The 23,851-nt window shown below is 47.4% G+C and overlaps 1 protein-coding gene and 1 long non-coding RNA gene across 2 annotated transcripts; one reads left to right on the top strand and one right to left on the bottom strand.

Moving 5' to 3' along the window:
- The first annotated feature begins 9,102 nt into the window (after positions 1–9,102).
- LOC149355396 (uncharacterized) lies at positions 9,103–15,815 on the top strand. Its single transcript, XM_089577633.1, has 2 exons — positions 9,103–9,806; positions 14,696–15,815. Exons 1-2 carry the CDS (start codon positions 9,175–9,177, stop codon positions 15,273–15,275), a joined length of 1,212 nt encoding a protein of 403 aa, XP_089433759.1. The 5' UTR covers positions 9,103–9,174; the 3' UTR covers positions 15,276–15,815.
- Positions 15,190–19,599, bottom strand: LOC149355395 (uncharacterized). Its single transcript, XR_016289714.1, has 3 exons — positions 16,093–19,599; positions 15,891–16,007; positions 15,190–15,694 (listed from the first exon to the last, which is right to left on the bottom strand). It is a non-coding gene; the product is annotated as an uncharacterized LOC149355395 (long non-coding RNA).
- Positions 19,600–23,851: the final 4,252 nt, after the last annotated feature.

Raw genomic sequence — 23,851 nt, 5'->3', positions numbered from 1 at the left:
GCGCTACCCGTCAAGAAATCGCCGTCCACCCGAGCGATACGAAGCTGGCTTTTAACTATTGTATAAGGATACAATTGCACCCCCTAAATAAAAAGGGAGTAGTGTTGCGTAATCGTCGCGGCTAGAGCGATAGCGGCGGCGCGACGATCGCGAGAGCTGGCTATAAGATAAGCCGCGCTGCTCTCCCAGCGGGGCATTCCACTGCAAGCTGTGATGGAATAAACCACGCTCGGTTTTCCACCCACCTGGCCTTCGTCTGCTGTCCCCGACCAAACACGACACCACTCGCCTGACATTGTTACCAGAGGAAGGAGCATTGAGGCCTTTAATACCTTTATACAGCATACAGTAGAGCTACATTAAAGGTTTCTCCAAGAACTCGCGTCCTGCAAACTTTTGTGCCCGATAGTACGTTCTGCAGCACATGCACACTTACTCGTAAGTTTTGCGTATAGCTGTTGCGTACAATGTTCACAGCAATCCAGGTGCCGAAGAAATAAGTATTATGTGCAAGACCTTCCTTTACGCATGTTACGTATTGCATACATAAAAAGCATTTAGCTTAGAATGAAAAAGTGGCGTTTGCGTGAGCACAGATACATACGTTTTATTTTCATGACAAACTGCAGACACTGTACCTCTGCACATTGGTGTCGGAATCATCTGAAAAGCATAAAAAAGAGTCCTCGTGTAGTAATCACCCAATACCAATTATAATCTTCACAAATACATTTGAACCATCCGCTATTGGACAACTGGCTTTCGTAAAAGCTTGCAAGAACGTTTTACGGAGAACCACTACGCCTCATCGCCCAAAATACATTTTTCATAACAGGAAAATTAAAAACTGCAGGACCAGGAAGAAGCAGACAAAATGCCCTTACCCAGATGAAACTGTACATGAAGAGCCTTAGAGTTGTCTGTCATTTCGGGCAAACACAAATTAGCTCAGAATGGGTGCCAAATACAATTCGATGCCAAATTCTACATAGTACTCAATGCACAACTTAGCGAGACTGGAACGATGGTAACATTTGAAGAAGGCGGAACACTTGCCCACAACCAATTTGCAAGGGTACTTCCCTCAAACCTTGTGCTTTCACTCACAGCTCCCATTATCTCAGAGTGTGCAATAAAATGTACTGATCTTTGATATCAAGTTGAAATGTAGTCACAGCTCACTAAGGTGTTTAGTACCTCTGCAGTATGCCTCTCAAGGAACAGATTCGCAAGTTTTCAGAATGGGCTCTTTGCAGAAATTTAACTGACGGCTGTTGCCATGTGGACCTTTTTGAAACGATGACCCGGAAAGAAAGTGTCATCATGTGCCTGGGGTGAAAAAAGGACGAAGACATGGTCCTCTCTCCTTCATCAGCTGTAAAACGTTTGTTACCGGTGCTGCATCACACAGCTTCAGTCTCTTTTTTATCATCCTGTGAAATCATTCCATATGTGCCAAAGATCTCCCTCACAAACATTTTGGCAGTAATGAAGAAGCAAAAAGACCCGTTTCCTGGGCCTGTTTTCACAGCAAAGACACTAAAGGAAAGGTCGCCTTTTTGAATCATCATTGCGAAGAGGTCCCTGCGGCAACAAACTTTGACTTAAGAATTATTTCCTCGTGAGGTGCCCTGTAGATGTATCAAATACCTCAGTGAGCTGTTACTGGTCCCTGTGAGTGCACTGTCACTTAACATGAAAGGTATGTACTTTTCCTTGACACTTGCAGGGATGACGTATATGTCGGCAAAAGCATAAAAGATTTCGAAGGAGTGAACATCCAGATTGCTTACGTAGGCAAGCACAAGAGTGTGGCCATGATCAGCTGTTACCTTCACTTCTTGCTCATTAAGCTCTGCGGGTCACTTCCCTTTTTATCTTGTGTTCTTCCACAACCCACTGCTTCCCTTCGATAGCGTACTTCCGTCAATCGCCTCCAAGAGTACTCAGGCTGAAGACTCCATCGCCCGCATAGCTGCCGCTGGGTTTGTAGCTCACCACAGGTTGTACGCTCCCCACAATTCTCAGAGAGGAAGTCATGACTGTCGTCATCACGTAAACAAAACCCTCCGGGCTCCCTTGTCCTGCTCTGGCTCCCGTCCAGCCATGTGTGCCTCTGTGAGCCAGAGCAGGACAAGGGAGCCCGGACGGTTTTGTTTACGTGATGACGACAGTCATGACTTCGTCTCTGAGAATTGTGGGGAGCGTACAACCTGTGGCGAGCTACAAACCCAGCGGCAGCTATGTGTGCCTCTGTGAACCCGCCGCGGTGGCTCAGTGGTAAGGCGCTCGTCTACCGAGCCGGAGAACCCGGGTTCGAACCCGACCGCGGCGGCCGCGTTTCGATGGAGGCGAAACGCAAGAGGCGCCCGTGTGCTGTGCGATGTCAGTGCACGTTAAAGGTCCCCAGGTGGTCGAAATTATTCCGGAGACCTCCACTACGGCACCTCTTTCTCTCTTTCTTCTTTCACTCCCACCTTCCTCCCTTCCCTTACGGCGCGGTTCAGGTGTCCGCCGAGATATGTGAGACAGTTACTGCGCCATTTCCTTTCCTCAAAAACCAATTTATTTTATTTGTGCCTCTGTGAAAAGCTTCTCCGGCGCTGTACTGGCCCTTACCGTGTTAGAGTTGGGGAAAGAAATCTCTGCACCACGTGCTTCTTAAACGAAGCCGGTAACTCCAATAATAGGCGGTGGATGGAGACCATAGTTGTGGTGGCTGAAGTCATCATCCTGTTTTTTCACCTCCCCAATTGCCGTGGTCAGCCCGCGGCTAATAAAAGAGCTATCGGCTTCGTTGAACACAAGGTCCAGAGACTCTTGTCCCCGACTGTACGCCTTGTGACTACCTTGAGGTACGGGATGGTACCGTTGCATATGCAGTCCTCGCCCACTAAACCACGCACCGAGATTGCCCATGCCGCACGTCTCAAGCCTTATTATTGGAACTCTGCCTCGACAGTGTAGTACACACTGGGACTGTGCTTTGGACGCAGTGGGGGGGAGGGAGGGCGGAAGTAATGCTATGCACAGTCGTGCACAGCACTGTCTAGAGCCGCTCGAGCGGCGCACTCTGTTGTTCAATTTTGACACTCGCCGCCCCCTAGTAGGTCCGATATATCTTTTAAAGTCGAATTAAACACAATCCACAGCAAGTGCGCGATCTAGTCCTGCTTCGAGCCTTAGACGCCTCGTAAACGACGTCAGTACACACCCCGGTGCTTCGTTCGAGCGCTATAGACACATCTGTGGACGACTGTATGACTAGAGGACGATGAAGTACTCATGAAGACGACGACGACGCTTGCGAGCAGATCTCGTGTCTCAGGATATCAGCCGTTGGTATAGTAATACTTCTCTCCTAAACAGTCACTTATTAACAGTATCATAACACAATATTATTCTGGAAAAGAGAACTCTCCAAGGGGCTCCTGAAATGACTTGCGATACACCTCCTCAGCAACTATAGCATCTGTTTGTAATGGAGCTGAAAAAGATAATCCCGAGGAGGCAGTTGTAAAGTGCACACCTTACCCCACTAGCACTGCCTTATTATTGTCATAGTATGTATTATCCACAGACCTCATATTATAGGCCTCTGAGCTCTCTCTGCGCTGCATCACTCTGCTCAGCATCAAGTAGCCTGCTTGTAATGGTGCTGACGAGAATGCTCAAGCAGGCAGCTCAGAGTGTACATCACACACCTACTGGCAGAGATCATATTGTGTTGCCATATAATATATTATCTGGCTTCCTCATATGAGTGTGTCATCATTCTGGTAGAGACTGATCTGTGGTACCTTAACTGCCTTCCCGATGCACTTTGCTTAGCATCCTTCTTGTAATGGAGGTGATGAAGAACATAACTGTCGAGAAGGCTACCAGTCACAACTGTAATGTCGCCAATGATAGCCTCTCAGTAATTACGAAGCGAATGAAATTATATGAACCGTAAGTCACATAGCATCTTGCGCGACCAAACCTGTCAGGGTGAATTGTATATTTAAGATCAAATGTTAAGGTAACACTTGAACGTAATAAAGAACACAGCAGGAGCTGCTCAAGTACGTATGAGAGAAAAAAGCTCCCTTCCGACCACCAGACTCTGACCCTATAGACGCCCGAGGTCGCAGAACTGCCAACGCGTGCATACATAACCTGCACCTGTGCTGCTAGGCTGGCGCACTACACTGACCAATTAGAGACAGTACAGGGAATGTGGAATTCATTTAAGACCTTCAATACTACAAGAAAGCCGCCGTGCATTTTCTGGGAGTGCCACTTTCCCACTCAGATTACGCATCTGCCCGTCTCCTGGATCTTATCCGGATGCACAAGCAATTCCTCTATATGAAGAAGGCTTGCTGCCGTAAAGAAGTACCCCTTTGCTACCTAGATGCTACACAGGGTTGCAAAACAGTACTACAGACTTCTACAACAACAAAAGAAAACACTCACAGCGTGATGGCGTTTTGCGGATCTCTCACATTGCAACTCATTTTTCTATTCAAGGATGTCTCGAGAGGTCATTATATAATTTGTTCTCCATACTGGCACACTTAGGTCACTGCGTAATGAACCTGACGCCGGAACTACTTAACTGTGCGTGCTTAAGAGCAGCCACAGCGCACCGCTGCACGTGTTGTACCCATCCGCGTTGACACAGCCAGCGGCGGTTAGCTACGCAGCACGCAGTGAATATATCTCGTTCCATCATTGGTCGTTCTGCAATCGCCTAAATATCCTCGCTGCTACACCGGACTTCACGGAGAACGTTGTAAACAAGTCGCTTCATGACGTCGTTGTGCGCCCTCAGACGGAATCATCACGTGTGAGGTTACTAACCTATTCGCGTCTCACTCACGCCTAACCGCGCTAACCAATACTATGACTCGCACTACGTACCGCATGTTTCTCTGATAAAGAGGTAGTTGTGCACCAAATGTACTGAAGTATTTAGCGACCATTATTCGGTTAGCACCTTCTCAGCTTACCAACGCTATATACCTGTAACGCGTTTACCTGCTGTTTTCATAAAAAAAAAGCCTATTAACTTCTTTATCCTTCCACGACACGATGCGTGTTCTCTCCGAGGTTTCACTTTGACAGGTTCTAGAGCGCAGCTCTTATGCGCCTGTTACCGCGTTCCGCGTCGTAGAAGTCGGCATCGGCGTCACAGATCTCCCTGGTCACAGGTCACCTGACAGGTAGCGGGTTTTAGTACAGCAAAACGCCACCTGCCAATGTGAGAGCGGAAGAATGCATAACCCGAAGGTGGCTGCCACGGCAAGATTCCGGAGGTTGGCTACGACCGTGGCAAGCCACCTCGGATTCAATAAACGCAATATACATTAGGCAAATTCATGTAGAAGGCATACAAAAATACTTATAAAATCTCTGTTCACCGCCATCCGGCACTAAGCAGTTTTCTAATGCGTACATGATATCCTTCGGTCTGGTTCTCGCCTGTTGTAAGATGAAAGGCTCTGAAAAAGGCCATCCTCACCCTTCCTGGTCGTTTACTGCGTGTTGTGCTGTGCTACTTTGCTTTATGCTTACATAGCGCAGAAACAATTAATTGTAAATTCTGGCACACTATGCTGTGCAAACTACCACAGTAAAGAGAGGAGATAGCAACCTCTTTTTTGTTGTTGTTTACTGGGCACGTATATGCAGTTTCTGTCATAATCGAAACCGTCATAATCAGCCGCACCGGTCCCATTTGATTGGTCGAAACGCTGGAAGAGGATGTGGCGGCTCGAATCCAGCGAAAACTGTCGAACAAATTGGACGGTGATGTCACACACATAGCGCATGCTCCTTAGCAGATGCTCAAGGACCCCAGCGGAGCCTCCCGCTGCGGAGTGAACTGCTTGGTGTCACTGCGTTTTTCGGCACGTCAGCTAGCTATAAATCGGGTACGGGCTTTTGCTTACTTTTATTTCGTTGGGCGATTCGCAGCTCTTAGCCCTCACGAGCACCGATTTGTTGCAGATATTGGCACGGAATAGAAGACGACAAAATGTGCAGTGGCGCGGCAGGCACCAAGCGGTCGCGCTAGGCCCGCCGCCATGAAATCATTCCATCGCCATGTGATGTAGTACTGTCTTCACCGGGCTTGCCGCCACGAAAATATTTTGTTCATTTCATCGAAACCAGATGGCGCCACTATCACTGACGTTGTCGCCTCTGCGTACCTTTCATGATGTAACATAAAGCACAATGTGCCGCACAATGCCTGTGTTTACTAAGCGAAAACGTGCATTCGCTATTCTTGAACCCTCTATTAGCTGCTTAAGCATCCTGCATTTTATGATCGTGTGCAGCGTCTGGCAGCGTGACTCCGCATGTGCACGAATGGTCGGTCTCCAACGACGCGTGACTGCACCGGCACCATTGCCACGGCAGAGGTGCTTTTAAGGCGTCCGTTGCGGTTCTGGACAGCTGCGGTGGCTCTGCACTGAGCTCGCGAGTTCGCTCGCAATGTAGGTTTCGAATGCGCTTCATGCCATGGCGAAACTCTGAAAACTTCGTCTGCCTGGTTTCAACACGCATTAATGAAGAGAAACACAGCAAGCAGTTTTCTTAGCTGATCCATTTTACTTATTTACTGCACAGAAATGAAAAGCCTTACAGCGGCATCTCGCAGTTCTTGCAGTGCCTGTATAAAAGGAATGAAAAACGCAAATTACCGCCTGCACAACGGTCCCATCACAGCAACATATTACGTATAGCGATGTTGCGGACGGGAATTAAGTCGCCACGCCGTCTTGATGGTTCAGCACAGTAACGCGCATTGTGCAGCGAATGAGTGAGGGCCATAAATTTGCCTCTCCCCTCCTTATTCTCCTCAACATATATGTGAAACGCCGTGCTATGCGAACAAGCTAGCTGCCTTTCATTTACCATCGTCGATCGACGGCTGCAGCAGCCGGCATCCCCCACTGCGCATAGCCATGCGTAGTTGCGTACATTATTTTCATTTTTAAGTACACCTTTGAAGAAAAGAGCACGTGAAATATTGTTTTTCTTTATGTAATCCACAGGGTGGATGAAACAGGTTGTGTTTACGTCTTTACTGCGGCATCTGATGCGCAACTAAAAATTTGAAGGATTTTTTTCTCTGCCGCGTTCCATTTCGCGGCAAACAGCAATAGCGCCGACGGACGCTTAGCTGAGCCAACTGCCACGCAGCGACGTCCTGCCGCTGCCCAGTAGCAACCGAACTGACTTCCACTTCCGGCACATCCACCAATCGGGTCGGCTAATTTTGAAGGATTCAAATATGATCCACACTCGGAATATGGGCCCTGCGTTCGCGCATGGCAGGAGCTTTCCTGCGGCGACAACGACCCTGTTCAGCGCGGCGGCGGGCGACAGCGTCTTCGTCGCCCGTAGTAGCACTGGCAGAACTGCAGCTCGCGACCACCTGCTCCTCTCAGCTCTGTATGAGGCCACGCGAAGACATTGAACGTCGTGCCAACTGAGGCTCCCAGCATCTGCCTCTCCTTTTCGTTAGGCCTCGCGATGGATCTGGCATTAGGCCGAGCAAAAGTTTTGGCGTTGCGCGAATTCTGCCTCCCACTATTTTCTTCAAGTCATTTTTATCTGATGTTCGCCATCTGCATCCATCAAGCGGCTCTCGCCATAAGAAGCCGCCTAGGAAATCGAAGCTTGTTATTTTCTGTTGACATGTTTCCACACATACGATGGTTGTTTTATAATATAGTCAAAAACAAAAATGGCGCTACAATTCTCTTCCTTTTTAAAGTGACGTGCACTAAGCAGCCTTCATACGAGGGCAGAACTTGTTTCCGCCAGTACCGACTGTTAGTAGGTTCCTTCTAACAACGATTTGACCTGAGCTGTGTGGTGATTCACCCCAAATTGAAAGAAAAAAAAGATGAATTTCGAGCAGTGAACAAAAATTCTGGACAGCTGCCGAAATTAAAGCCGAGTTAAACAAATTTTATGGAGACTCTGCACCATCCCTGAAAACGACGTAATGCTGGATAAATGAATTTTAACATGGCCGAACATCGGCGCAAGATGAAACATCCTTGACGTCCATTGGAGGTCACCACGCCAGAAATTGTATCAAAAATTCATGGAATTCTCATGGAAGACCGGCGAGTGAAGGAACGGGAGAAAGCTTCAATTGCAGGCATCTCGGCAGAGAGAGTACACAACAGAAATTAGAGATGAAGAAGGTCTGTGTACTTTGGCTGTCCACACTGCTGGAGATCGGCCAAACTTCCATGAGCACATACCTCCCGAAGCAGTGTTTATCGATGCTTGCTCGTAATCCATAGGACTTCTGGTGTCGATTTGTGACATATGTCGAGATTTGGATACGTCATTTCGCTCCAGAGTTTAAAGACCAGTTAAGGCAATGGATTAGGTTGGTGATGGTGAAGGTGCTCATAAAAATCAGACTTTTTCAGCCGGACAGGTGGTGACTGCCTTTTGGGATTCCCAAGGTATATTATTCCTAGACTACTTACAAAATGGAAAAACTATAACAGGACCATATTATGCAACACTCCTAGATCAACTGAAGAAAGAATCGTGCAATAAACAGACTGTGTTACCACGGAAAAAAAACCCTCTTTCACCAAGACAACGCTCCGCCCACAGATCGATTGTTGCAATGGCCAAATTGCTTGAGTTATACCCCTGTCACACGGTACATGTAATGTCATTCGAAGCGAATGACGTTTACACCGAATGTCATTGCGATCTGGCGTTTCCTGTCTACACGGGCATACAGAATGGCATTCGCAATTGATGACGATATCCATCAGTAAACTGCTATGATAAAAGAAAAGTTAAAAATGATGACTTTTATTAACGTATTTGCTGATTATTATTAGTAATGCAATAATAAACATACCAAGGGTATTCAAAAATATATTGCTCCGCCATACGACGGCATGAATTGAAAAACAATTCGTTTAAAAATCCAAAGCAAGGCAAGCTCAAGGTCGCACGCGATTCCTTCCTCGCCCGCCATTCTGTACTGCTGCCAGCCACCGTACTCTATTGCCAGTATATTCAAGGCACTATAACCGTACTGCAAGGAATACTGCCATGCTTGGTTCTGAAGACAGTGGTGAAGTTCTCACTGTGGCGAATGATGAGCAATGCAAACAAGCGTTAGTTCTTCTCCAGCTCATGAAAATGAAGCGACGAAACCGGCTCAAGCGGCTGAAGGTTGCTATCGAAAGATGCGCGAAGACCACAAAAGATTTGGAGCTGTGTTTGCTGACGAATACCTTCACGGCGGCCGCTGTTTGGGCCAGCACTTCGACTGGAATTATCCGCGAGCGATGGTCCTTCCCAAGGAACGAGAATTGGTTTGAAGAAACCCTGCCAAACCTAGGTGCAAACCACTTCAAACAAGCGTTCCGCGTCAGTCCTGCCACCTTTCGTTATCTTGTGGAATCGCTGCAGTGCGTGTTGCAGCGGGAAATCACAAACATGCGAAAGCCGCTTTCCGCAGAGAAACGTGTAGCGGTGGGGTTGTACCGACTTTGTTCAAGCGCGGAGGACCGGACCATCGCGCACCTGTTCGGCATCGGCCGGTCCACTGTGAACATTGTGTTTAGGGAGTTTTGCAAAGCAGTTGTGGACATTTTAGAAAGCGCTTGGCTGCACATGCCGCGGCGGGAGGGGATGGCGCAGCACATGCGCGAATGCTACGCAGCCACTGGCTTTCCACAGGCTATCGGCGCACTAGACGGCTGCCACTTTGCTGTCTCTCCACCCAAGAGAGATGCAGCCGATTACTACAATTATAAGGGCTGGTACGTATTTGTTTTGTTGCCTTTAAATTAATGAATAGCTGAACAGGGCAAGGACAAAATGACCAAAAACTGCGCAACCAGTAAATGGTTGTTCTTTATTGTACAAATTAGTATGCAGGCCTGAAAGCAGGAGCCATAGAATTGAGTTAGTTATTTATATTGATTTTAATGGCGCAAAAGCAACTGAGGCTATGATGCGCCAATCACTAGGTTAGAGTTTTTGTTAAAGCTGAAGCTTTTTATACTTAGAGTTTGTTTAAAACGCTGGCTTCCTTGAGAAACCTAAAAATACAAGAGATGTCAACCAGTGCTCGATCACCTAAAAGTAACATGGGGTGTAAAGGGATGCTTTCCCTGTAAAATGTTGTAAAATATTTCTTTCTTAGTTCTTCTAGTCTGATACATGAAATTAAAATGTGGTTCACCGTGAGTTCAGCACCACACGTCACAGAGAGGTTTGTTCTGTTTGGTTAGTAGAAAGCTGAGCGTGAGGTGGGTTTGTCCAATGCGGAGCTGACATAAAATAACTTCGGTAAAACGTTCTTGATGCCTACATGATTGCCATTCCCCTAAAATTGGCTTCACAGAATGTAGTTTGTTGTTTACGTGCTCTTGCCATGCAGCCTGCCATTTATTTCTGAGTTTACTGTAGATAAACTTTAAGCAATCCCTGTGCGGTATGCTCACTTGTTTTATTTGACCATTCCGGGCTTGTGCAGCGCATACATCTGCTTTCTCATTGCCCACAATTCCTACATGGCTAGGAACCCAGCAGAATTTAATGTTATACTTTTGTTTTGTGATTTTAACTATGTTATGTATGATGTTTCCCATTATGGGTTCAGCAGCATTTCTGCAGTGCAGTGCTTTAAGCATACTCAGAGAGTCGGTGTAAATGATGCTATTTTTGATGTTCTCTCTTACTATTTTTTCTACAGCTACAAGGATGGCATAACACTCAGCAGTAAAAACTGATGCACATTCTGGTAGTCGCATTATCTGTTTAGTATTTTCTTGGATTACTGCGCTTCCAACGTGACTTTGTTTTTGAGCCATCGGTATAAAATTCAATGTAGGTGTCATACTTTTCTTGTAGTGCAAAGAATTCCTGTAATATGTACTCATTTGGCGTTTGCTTTTTATCTAAATGTGTCATTGTGAGGTCGCATACTAAAGGCAGGCTGTACCATGGTGGTAAATATTCATTCCTTTGTGCAATATTCGGTAAGGCATCTAGTACTGTTAGCTCTTCGCATTTATCTTCAAAGCGCAGTAGTAATGGCCTGATAGAATGTGGTTTGTTGATGAATAATCTTTTAGATGGGCACTTGGTCACAATTGGATGATCCCGGCCGCGGCGGCTGGAATTTCTTTGGAGGAGAAATTCTAGAGGCCCGTGTACTGTGCGATGTCAGTGCACGTTAAAGAACCCCAGGTGGTCGAAATTTCCGGAGCCCTCCACTACGGCGTCTCTCATAGCCTTAGTTGCTTTGGGACGTTAAACCCCACAAACCAAACCAAACAATTGGATGACAGAGATGTTTCGTAAGGGAACGGATTTTTAAGACATATGAGCATGTAAGGGCGATTCTTCGATCCTCAAGAGCGGCTTCATTAGTTTCAACGTAAAGGCTAACTACTGGTGATGTTCTGTATGCTCCAGATGATAGCCGCAAACCAAGATTATGAATGGGGTCTAATCTTTTCAAGTAGGATGCTCTTGCCGAACCATATACTATGCACCCGTAGTCCAGCTTGGAGCGCACCAGAGAGCGATATATTTGAAAAAGGCTTGCTCTACCGGACCCCCACCACTTCCGTGAGAGCACTTTTAAGATATTGAGGGTTTGAGAAGCTTTCTTTTTAAGGTTGTTAATGTGTGGTAGAAATGTGTTTCTTGTCGAAAGTTACGCCTAAAAATTTGTGTTCTTGTTTAATTGGTAGTGGAGTATGATTCAGGTACAGATTGGGATCGACCTGCAGGCCTCGTCGCAATGAAAAAAGAACAGCTACTGTTTTTTGAGGGGAAAATTTAAATCCATTTCTGTCTGCCCAAGAACCTAGTTTATTTAGTGTGATTTGTATCTGTCTCTCACAGGTTGATATGCTGGCGGACGTGCATGCTATTTGTAGGTCATCTACATAAACTGAATACATTATGGACTTGGGTATTACTTTAGCTAAGGAGTTCATTTTTACTATGAAGAGTGTCGTGCTTAGAATACACCCCTGGGGTACGCCGTTCTCTTGGGTGAAAGTCATGGAGAGAGTTGCTCCTAGGCGGACTCGGAATGTGCGGTTAGCCAGGAAGTCGTTCAAGCAGTTCAACATCCTGCCGCGGATACCTAGCTCCGCTAGGTCACGGAGGATGCCGAACTTCCACGTGGTATCGTAGGCCTTCTCCAGGTCGAAGAAGACCCCAATACAGTGCTGCTTGTGGATGAACGCCTCCCGGATGGTGTTTTCCAGGCGGACAAGGTGATCTGTGGTGGAGCATGTTTTCTTAAACCCACATTGGTGTTTATCTAGTAGTTGCCGAGATTCAAGTACGAAGGTCAGTCTAATGTTTATTACACTTTCGAAAGATTTAGCAATGCAGCTGGTGAGGGCTATTGGTCTGTAACTGCTAGGACTTGGTGGTTTTCCGGGTTTGAGAAAAGGTATTATGACTGCTTTTTTCCACTCGTCAGGTATATTTCCAGTTATCCAGATTTTATTAAAGAATTTTAACAGTGCCTCTACAGCAGCCTCGGAGAGATGGGCAAGCATAGCGTAATGCACATTGTCTGGTCCTGGTGCTGTCTTTTTTCCAGAAGATAATACCTTATTTAATTCTTGCAGTGTGAGAGGCTGGTTGTAATCCTCATGTATACCTGCTCTGGATGGGAATTTTTGTTTTTCAGCCATTGCTTTGTGTTTCTGAAATGTGTTCGTGTAGTTGGATGAGCTTGAGATCTCAGCAAAATGCTCGCCCAATATGTTGGCCTGTTCTTCTAAAGATGTTTGTGTCCCGGGTGCTGTCAAGAGAGGAAGTGTGAAAGGGGTATGGTCACCAGTAAATTTACGAACTTTTTCCCACATTTTCTTTGATGTTGTTGAGCTTTTTATTGAGGAGACATATTTCTGCCAAGAGGTTTTCTCTGCATTTCTTCGCACATACCGCGCTCTGGCTTTTGCCTTCTTAAAGGTAAGTAAGTTCTCTGCAGTGGGATATCGACGCAGAGTGCTCCACGCTTTGTTTTGTTGTTTTTTTGCTAATGTGCATCTTGTGTCCACCACACTATGTTTCTTTTGTGCAAGTCCAGTTTGTGGTATAGCGAGTATTGCGGCCGATATTATGCATTCAGTAAACTTCTCATTAATTTCATCTGTGCTGAGGTGGTCACAAATTTCCTTTTCCAGAGTGGCACTTTTTGTAAAAAGCGACCAGTCGGCGAGCTGAATTTTCCAGCGCCGTGGCCTTGTGGGGATGATTGGAGTGGACGATGAGAGCCTGATGACGGTAGGTAAGTGATCGCTGCCCATGGGGTCATTTAAAACATCCCATTTAAAATCGTTAAAAAGTAATGGTGATGCGAAAGCTAAATCGAGAGAGCTCATTTTTGCTGAGCCTGGACAGCAATATGTGGCTTTTCCCGTATTTAAAAGACAGACATTATTTGAAAGTATAAAATCTTCGATTGTTTGGCCTCTACAGTCAGAGCGTTCGCTTCCCCAAAACGGAGAGTGAGCGTTAAAATCGCCAACTACCAGAAATGGCTCCGGCAGTTCATCGATCAGGCCTTCTAGATCTTGGCATGTTAATGTGATGTGTGGGGGAAGATATACGGAACATATTGTTATGGTTTTGTAGCTGATGACGCTAACCGCAACCGCCTCAAGTTTTGTTTTCAGTTTGATTTCTTGAGCCGGGACGCCGCTTTGGATGATGATTGCGACGCCTCCCGAGAGTCTATTTGCGTGCTCGCGATCACGCCTAAAAGTTGTATAATGTTTTAAGATATTTGAATGTTGTGGACCAAGATTGGTCTCCTGGAGACATAGAGCTAGAGGCATCACTGACCCTAGAATATGTGTTATATCACTGTAGTTCCTCAACATTCCTCTACAGTTCCATTGAACCACAAATGTCATGTTTGTTTTTTTGGGTGGGAATGGAACGGAAGAAATTTACTGTTCTGGGCCCGTTACCGGGGTTCTATCTTTTCTTCGCTCGAGAGAGCCGGTCCGCCGCTGCAAAGCGGGCGGAGTGGGAGTTGTATCCATCACCTCACCAGAGGTGCTGGAGGACCGCGAAGCCGCGGATGTGTTGGTGTCGGGCCTCCCCCGGCGGGGGGAAGTCCTGCGGGGTGCCGACTCGTGGGCCGGTACTCCCTGCTTTGGAGATGGCAGGGCAGCCTTCGCTGTCCCGGCCTGGGGCGTGGATGGCCCTGCCACAGGCTCCGTGACGGTGGCCTGGGCAGATGCCGGAGTGCTGCGTGGTGCACCGCCCCTGCGCACCACGTCAGCAAAGTTTGTTTTTGTGGTGTGGTAGGTGTAGATAGGTGTGGTAATCTTTTTCCCTGCATGTGATGACTGGTACACAGGCCCTTATATTTACTTTTTTTTAAAGAGAATGGTGTGCAAGAGCTAGCGTCTGTCTCGTATTTCTTCTTTCACACAAGTGCAGTAAACATTTTTAGCAAACCTACCACCTCAGGTTGAAATTGTAGTTGCTTCTGTTTGAAATTGTTGCTAAGAAATGTAGCGTCAACGTGAAAAGCATTGCAAATATTTCTGTGTATGCACCTGTAGTCAGTATTTAAACCTGATGCTGATGGAGTGTTTAAATTTTTTAATTCACTTCAGATAGTTTCTATGCCATCGTAATAAATACTTCTTACATGCAGGTACAGCATAATACTACTGGCAGTTGTGCACCATAACTACCGCTTCCTGTACCTGAATGTCGGGAGCCCGGGAAGGTGCCACGAAGCTCACGTTTATGGCCGGTCAAAGTTGAAGGAACTTGTCGAAAGCAACAGCTTCAACTCTCCCGTGTCTGTCATCGAAGGGATTCCCATTGCGCCAATCATATTGTGCGACCAAGCATTCCCTCTCACGGCACATTTACTCAAGCCGTATCCAAATGCCCCAAGCGGTTCAAAGAAGGCGCTTTTCAACTACAACTTATCTAAATCAAGAAGAATCGTTGAAAATGCGTTTGGACGTATGAAGGCACGCTTCAGGTTCATTATGAAGAGGATAGAATGCAAACTTGCGAATGCAAAGCAAGCCATTAAGGCATCCTGTGTTTTACACAATATCTGTGAAGCCTTCAGAGATAATGTGGAGGAGCAGTGGGTGCAAGACGTGTACACTTTTAATGCACTTTATCAGCAGCCGTCCCACAACAGTGATGCATGCACTGGTGAGGGCCAGGATGTGAGGGCTGCACTTGCAGAGTATTTCTGGAAGCGGGCCCAGTAAGCATGGCGAACCACGAACAGAGAGCTCAAATGCACACTTTATTTCTGCATGTATTTGAGCAGTGCCTCAGTCAGGCGTTTCTCATTGGCTGCAGATTCCCGAAGAATCTCCAGCTCCACTTTCCTAAGCTCCATTTCCTGCCTTCTGTTCTCCCTTATATCTGAGCACAACTGCTGGTTGGTGCGGACAAGCTGCGCTAGAAGCGCCTTTTGTGTCGCGTTCCGACTTGACCTGGCTGCCTGGGGACTTGCTGCTGTTGGGGCTTGTGCCCTACTGTCCTCTGAGCCGGATGTTGGTGGTGGTGGAAGTGCAGCAGCTTCATGAGAATCATGCGTTCCCGTGGCTGGAGGCAGCTCGCAGGCAGTGGCATCACACACATCGTCTTCATCACCTGGTCCATATTGCATGCCATCGATCAGCTGGAAAAATGAACAATATACCACACGTTAATGTCTCTTCTGGTTAGTTCTGAAGCAGAAAATGCATGCACCCTTCACATGCATTCACAATGCATGCAGCCTTCACAACCTGCGCAGGCATATCCATTCCTACACTGAATATTCTATGTTACTCGAGCATTTTGCGCTAACTGTGACATTTCTCTGATTCTCTTACCACGTGCAAGTTGAATTCTTGTGTATATTTTTACACAGCCACAAGAAGCAGAGTAGGAAATGAATAAATACGATGCTCCCCATGTGTCATGCAACACAGAATCAATGCGTCTTCTTCCTGAAAAGTGATAGAAAACAGAAAAAGTATTTCTCGCTCTGGGTTCACAGGAACCGTGTGTCGTTTTATATATAAATGCACTTACCATTGCAACAGTGGCACCATCGTCGCAAGTCGTCTCGTCAACGAGGCTGCTATTATTGATGGGCAGGTTGCCAAGAAACCTCGCTATATCTCTGTAAAAGCGCCATGTAATGGCACCTTGCCCAGTAGTTTTCCGGCTGAGCATCCTGCAAGAAACATATGTCAATGTTGCAGTGGCATTAAATCTTTCGAGATCTCCACTACGTCAATGCTACTAGGAAAGTAGCAACCCGTTGTCAAAATTCAGTCTGGCAGTGATATCTGCCCAGCAATGCATTGCATTTATGCTACTTTCACTGCATGTAGCACGAGTCAATAAGGGGAGCGAAGCTATAACGAACACTTTGGAAACTGTGCTTTCGCACAGAAGGAATAAATTTTCCGTTTTTCATGCACCAGGCAATGGCCATGGGGTATGGTTTGAGATGGGAAACGCAAGGCAGAAACAAGATTCCTTGCGAAAAGAGCTATGTAGTACCGACAGCACAAAGTCAAAATAAACACTGAAGTCTTGCGATAAAAATTACGCGCAAATGCACCAAGCAGCGTTTACAAACCAAGCTATAGTACATGCACATATCATTGCGATGCAGCTGCGCATGTTTGACTGCGACTAAGGGCATTTATAGACTGATTCCACATTATTTCTAAATAGCGCCGGGCACACGGCGAAACGGAGGACCTTTGTTTGCGGTACTGTTGTCAAGCGTGGTACACTCATGAGCTGCTCAGTACGCGAGGAGGATCGGAATGCGCAAAAAAATTCAATCGACGTATGCGTCTACCGGTATATACTCCGCTAAACCGCGTGCGACGCTGCGGGTCGGCACCTTCGCGTCTGAATGCAGCACGCGTGGCTGAATGCGGTGACCAGCGGCACGCGGTGAATGAGCGGCGCCTTGCACAGCAAAATGAAAGTTTTCACTTACCGGTACCTGTTCCCGAGGTTCTCGATCTTCGATTTCACTTCTTTTACTGTTCTTTCAATACCCTGAGCACGCAAGCGCTCTGTGATAGCTACGTATACGCGCATGTTGCGCTTAGCCCGCCCCAAATCACTCAGGTGGTCCTCCCAAACCTTGATAAGAGCGCGTGTCTCTTCATCGCTCCAGTGCGTCTTCTGTCTTTCGCACTGTGCTGTCGAAGGTGAACCTGCACAGCCTCCTTCCATTGCGAAAAACACTGCTGGAGGAAGGTAGGATAGGATAGGATGCAAGAGCACGCCGCCACCCACGCTTCGCCGACGACGGCAACGACGGTATACAAACATGGCCACATGGCTGACAGCAGCCGTCGGCGACTGGGAAAAAGAGTATACTTGCGTAAATTGCTTCATATGTCGTGCTTTATGCCAAAATATAATCAAATATTTATTTTATCAATCATTTACAACATTTACATCGATTATACATTATTCTTACTTATTGATTTTTGCCAAATATCGGCAAGCCGCTGGCGTCGGGAGTACGCAAGTCGCCAGTGTATGAGTTCGGGCAGCACATTCACTGGGCGAATGGGATTACCTGTAAATGTCATTTGCTATGCACGTGTAGCAGCAAAAAAAACGCATTAACACCTAATGTCATTCGCTGCGAATGACATTACATGTACCGTGTGACAGGGGTATTACGCTGGCGGGTTGTGCCTCATACAACCTATTCTCCGGATTTGGCCCCACGTGACTTCTTCGTATCTCCAAAGTTGAAGAAATGGCTGGATGGGAAGAAATTTTCATGAGATGAAGAGGTCACCTTCATTGTAAATGACAACACAAGGGCGTTGAGCCACACTTTTTTTTTCTGAGGAGATCAAAAGATTGGAGCATCGATGGAAGAAGTGTGTGGAGCTGGAGGGGAACCATCTTGAAAAATAAAATGTCTCTCCAAACATGGTATATTTAATTGCTTTTTACCATACTTATCAAACGGCCCTGATTTTATCACGCACCACCGTCGTTCTATGCCGCCCATATTAAGAAATATCATCGCTTTTTTTTGCGCCTCGACCCCAACTCAAAAGTACAGCCTACATTCGCTCGCAGTACAGCAGGATATAACATTAAAGAAAGACAGTCGGTAACAGTGGGCCATAGTCCACAGCATCCTGCCTTAGTCCGCCAGCCTAACACAAAAGTGAATAAAACCAGCTTTTAAATCTTTGACTGCTTCAAACAAGCCAGAAGCATCAACTTCTTGAGCCTACAATTTCGCCTTGTGATTATCTTCTTCATTAGGTAACAAGACAGCCTTTGTCCACTCTTTTTTCACATATGAATGCTGTTCCGCGGTCCAAAATGTGGGCGGAGTTTAACTGCAAACTTGAGCTGTACCTGACTATAATTACGTGATCCAGTGCACTTTCTTGGTGTTAATCATTGGAACCAACATCCCGATAGCATTGCATCCGTTCACAACAGCGATTATTTTATTTGCAAACAGCGGCTCCATTTGAAAATATGTTACATACGGCCTATTGATTCTCTCCGTTGTTAATTGTCGTCTATCATTATTTTTCATGTATAACATTCCTACCCTTCCGCCTTCCTAATGCAATGCCTGAAAAGAGCTTTAAGGCATGTCGTATAATAAATAGTGGCTTTTGTTCCGAGCCAACCACACTGACTTTATGGTCAAGCTATGACCGCGTATAAGAATGGCGAAATCGAATCACAATAGCGAGGAATCTCAACAAAAAAAAATCCCCGGTGTTTGCACTTGTGGTAATGTGAATTTTAGCGACAGCTAGAATGAGCAGGGCTGATGGTACCCATTACCTCGGTTACAAGGTGCGGGATGTTTTTAGCGTTTATGCCACTTTCCATATCAGGCAGACATCCAAATTGACAGCTGCACCGAGGAAAACGGGTGTGAAGTAAAAGGCGAGGGGATGGAGGAGCGGTGGGATGGAACCCGGCGAGAACCCACAACGTGCTCGTGTCGTCACTGTGCCTGGACCTATCAGCGTGGAGCGTTGCACCCGCCCTCTCCTCCCCTACTTTCCTCCTGTTGACCTTTCTATTATGTCGAAATTGACGCCGCGTAAGCGGGAAACGGGGGGCGTTCCAGCTCAAGCTCTTAGAGACTGGGCTCTGCAGGTTCCCAGGAACATGCTATAAAAAAAGTTAAGCCCCTGAAATGCTAACTGAGACCCCTGCTTTATCCCCCAAGTGGTCGGTGCAATTCTCAGTTCCGGCTCTGGCCGTCATAAACCCGCCACGGCCTGCAATCCCCAGACGAACAGCCGCGCACAACGCCCGAACCCTGCGCTGACCGACCAGCTTTACATTATGATTTCGACCCCAACCCTAACTGGGACATTAGCCTCCCATATTTTCATATTCCCATACAACTACTGAAGTCATGATATAGCGGGTCACTTCCCTATTTATCTTGTGTTCTTCCACAACCCACTGCTTCCCTTCGACAGCGTACTTCCGTCAATCGCCTCCACGAGTACTCAGGCTGAAGACTCCATCGCCCGCATAGCTGCCGCTGGGTTTGTAGCTCGCCACAGGTTGTACGCTCCCCCAATTCTCCGAGACGAAGTCATGACTGTCGTCATCACGTAAACAAAACCCTCCGGGCTCCCTTGTCCTGCTCTGGCTCCCGTCCAGCCATGTGTGCCTCTGTGAAAAGCTTCTCCGGCGCTGTACTGGCCCTTACCGTGTTAGACTTGGGGAAAGAAATCTCTGGACCACGTGCTTCTTAAACGAAGCCGGTAACTCCAATAATAGGCGGTGGATGGAGACCATAGTTGTGGTGGCTGAAGTCATCATCCTGTTTTTTCACCTCCCCAATTGCCGTGGTCAGCCCGCGGCTAATAACAGAGCTATCGGCTTCGTTGAACACAAGGTCCAGAGACTCTTGTCCCCGACTGTACGCCTTGTGACTACCTTGAGGTACGGGATGGTACCGTTGCATCTGCAGTCCTCGCCCACTAAACCACGCACCGAGATTGCCCATGTCGCACATCTCAAGCCTTATTATTGGAACTCTGCCTCGACAGTGTAGTACACACTGGGACTGTGCTTTCGACGCAGTGGGGGGGAGGGAGGGCGGAAGTAAAGCTACGCACAGTCGTGCACAGCACTGTCTAGAGCCACTCGAGCGGCGCACTCTGTTGTTCAATTTTGACACTCGCGGCCCCCTAGTAGGTCCGATATATCTTTTAAATTCGAGTTAAACACAATCCACAGCAAGTGCGCGATCTAGTCCTGCTTCGAGCCTTAGACCCCTCGTAAACGACGTCAGTGCACACCCCGGTGCTTCGTTCGAGCGCTATAGGCAACGGGCGAACGTAACTCCGGCGCCGACGGAGGCGCCTCTCGTGGCGAGCAGCGCAGCGGAGACAGGATACGCTCGCCGTCGCACGCATTGGCAGTCAGCTCCGTATGCCATCTGATCGCCGCGGCTGGTTTGCGTACTCTTTTTGCGAAGAATGCCGGGGTCAAATACGAATGATTCTCCTGCTGTTTTCAATCTGAAATAACAATGAGAGATGCGAGCCAGAAAAATACAAGCGATGAACAGACGTAGCTTACCTCGAGATCTCCACGCTCTTCGGCGGCGCGTTGATTATACCTGTTCTACACGGGTACTTTCGAATGACATCGGAGTCGAATGGCAGTCGAGACTTGGAATGGAATTCGAACTCGACGGACTCCCGCGGTGCTACACGGCACTTTCCAAACGCATTCGAAATTCTCAGCTCGTTTTCAGTGTACAACGACGACTACGGTCACGCTAGTCCGACAACGGCACTATCACGGTGAACAGCAGCATGTGATTATAGCGAACTATCTAGTTTATTATAATATTATTGTAGTGGCACAAGTTTTTTGGCTAAACGACACCGACTAGTCCGATCAGCGGACGGTCAGCTTTCATGCCCTCGGGAGTTCGGCGGCTGAGCGAAAACGCGCTGAGGTGACGGTGCGAATACATGCGCGCTTATACATTATGCGGATTGGAAATAAGCGAAACGAGCGCCTATATTTCACATGTGCACACATGGACACTCACTAGCGACAACCACTTGCCAAATTAATTTCAGTCGACGACGACTCCGTTCCCTTCAGCGACGACTGGCGAGCCCGCAGGGTTGGATCGGTGATTGTGAAGAACGAATTCACAAGTTTTAGCGAATGCAAATGGTCAACGAGTGTAGTTTTGACAAGAGTGACATGAAAGCAACTATTGCTTACATCGCAGGACGAGCATACGATGAACGGGAAGCGGCGGTGTGACTCGGGCTGCCGAGCAGTGCTTTACGGCCAGCAGCAGTCGTCGCCGTCGCTAGCTTGTGGGTATCAAGTTAAGCCATTTCAGTTAACGCGAACGGTCACCAAACATGCTTCTGGATAAAGTAGTTTAAAATAAAGTACGGGGCATGTCGGAGGAAGCCGGGAAAATTAGCGAGAAGCGCCGATTGTCCGATGTCAACAACCCGGCTGTCAAGTGTTTCTCAGGCGAGCGATCGTGTCGGCGCTTCCCACAGATTGTCGCACTGCGTAAACAGGCACGGGTACAACCGGTACAGAAGAGAGGAGATTATTTAATAGAACTAAAGCGCATATTTCGTTTTATGTCTTGCAAACCAGTACAAGCTGTTCATACGCAGCGATGTAAACAGCAGCATGAGAACAGTCGTCCTCATCAGCGCACTCCTGGGGAAATTTCATGCACACGCGGTAAATGTTCGTTGGTGTACTATTATCTGCAAGCACTCAATTAGACGGAACATGAACTATTTGCTAAACAAACAGCAGAAAAAAGCGAGTAGCGGGTATCGAAATGAACAGCCACAGAGCCGAAAGCAGTCGCGCGGCTGTGGGCGGGGCGAAGCGACGGCGGCAGCGACGGCTTCGGTCGCTTCGGGCTGTGCTCGCGTTTCGAAGGCAAAAATCTGGAATGTCTCCGCGGAGCTCCGTCGACTCGAATGTCATCTGAACCGAATGCCGTTGAAAAACTTCGTGTAGCAGCGTTAGCTCGGCAGTCGAGTCGAATGACATTCGGTTGGAAGGCATTCGAAACGCCCGTGTAGCAGGGGTCTGCGCCATGCATTTCCCCCTTATTTCGGAGCCGCTTGAAAGCACGAGCTCTTTCACGTTGTGCACGTGACCGGCTTCAAGCAAAAGCTTGCCCTTTTTCAAGTTCGCTCCTCGGAAGAAGGAATTCAAATCGTCCAAATCGCGAAAGGCCGCCGATATAACCATCGGCACGCTTTCCACCGCCATTCTACCAGCCTCGCGCAAGGCTGCCATGCCGTCTGCTACGGCGGAGCAATCCTGCGATATGTTCCCCGCCTGCCCGCTAGATGGCGCTGGTTGTTCAGCGATCGTGGCGGCTCCTGACGACTGCCCGTTGCCTATAGACACATCTGTGGACGACTGTACGACTAGAGGACGATGAAGTACTCATGAAGACGACGACGACGCTTGCGAGCAGATCTCGTGTCTCAGGATATCAGCCCTTGGTATCGTAATACATCTCTCCTAAACAGTCACTTCTTAACAGTATCATAACACAATATTATTCTGGAAAAGAGAACTCTCCAAGGGGCTCCTAAAATGACTTGCGATACACCTCCTCAGCAACTAGCATCTGTTTGTAATGGAGCTGAAAAAGATAATCCCGAGGAGGCAGTTGTAAAGTGCACACCTTACCCTACTGGCACTGCCTTATTATTGTCATAGTATGTATTATCCACAGACCTCATATTATAGGCCTCTGAGCTCCCTCTGCGCTGCATCACTCTGCTCAGCATCAAGTAGCCTGCTTGTAATGGTGCTGACGAAAATGCTCAAGCAGGCAGCTCAGAGTGTACATCACACACCTACTGGCAGAGATCATATTGTGTTGCCATATAATATATTATCTGTCTTCCTCATATGAGTGTGTCATCATTCTAGCAAAGACTGATCTGAGGCACCTTAACTGCCTTGCCGATGCACTCTGCTTAGCATCCTTCTTGTAATGGAGGTGACGAAGAACATTACTGTAAAGTCGCCAATAATAGCCTTTCATTAATTACGAAGCGAATGAAATTATATAAACAGTAAGTCACATAGCATCTTGCGCGACCAAATCTGTCAGGACGAATTGTATCTTTAAGCCCAAATGCTAAGGTAACACTTGCACGTAATAAAGAACACAGCAGCAGCTGCTTAAGTACGTATGAGAGAAAACAGCTCCTTTCCGACCACCAGACTCTGACCCTATAGACGCCCTATGTCGCAGAACTGCCAACGCGTGCATACATAACCTGCACCTGTGCTGCTAGGCTGGCGCACTACACTGGCCAATTACAGACAGTATACGGAATGTGGAAGTCATTTAAGACCTTCAATACTACAACAAAGCCGCAGTGCATTTTCTGGCAGCGCCACTTCCTCACTCAGGTTACGCATCTGCCTGCCACCTGGACCACATCCGGATGCACAAGCAATTCCTCTATACTGCCACAGAGGTGAGACAAAGAGGTGAGAGTTGGCTCACGCGCCCTCAGAGCTGGTTCTGTTAAAGCTGCTGGCGAACGGTGTCCTCCTTCCTTGATATTGCAGAGCTCAATTCTTACAATTTGAAAAATGACATTTTCATTTCTGCCTTTATCTGATGTCACCTTTCGGTCAGTGTTCAGTACCTTTAATGCCTTTCTTTTATGTTTTTTTTCTTTCCCCCATGCAGAAGTCATCGGACTCTTGGTACCTTGTCGGCAGCCGAAATGGAACTCCACAGCTGCCCCGTTCGAGGCATGCTCGA

The sequence above is a fragment of the Amblyomma mixtum genome, chromosome 3 (genome assembly GCF_055824585.1).
Source record: "Amblyomma mixtum isolate Tamu chromosome 3, ASM5582458v1, whole genome shotgun sequence".
Taxonomy (NCBI): Eukaryota; Metazoa; Arthropoda; class Arachnida; order Ixodida; family Ixodidae; genus Amblyomma; species Amblyomma mixtum.
The sequence above is the reverse complement of the archived record's forward strand: the minus strand, read 5'-3'. Positions and strand labels throughout refer to the sequence as shown.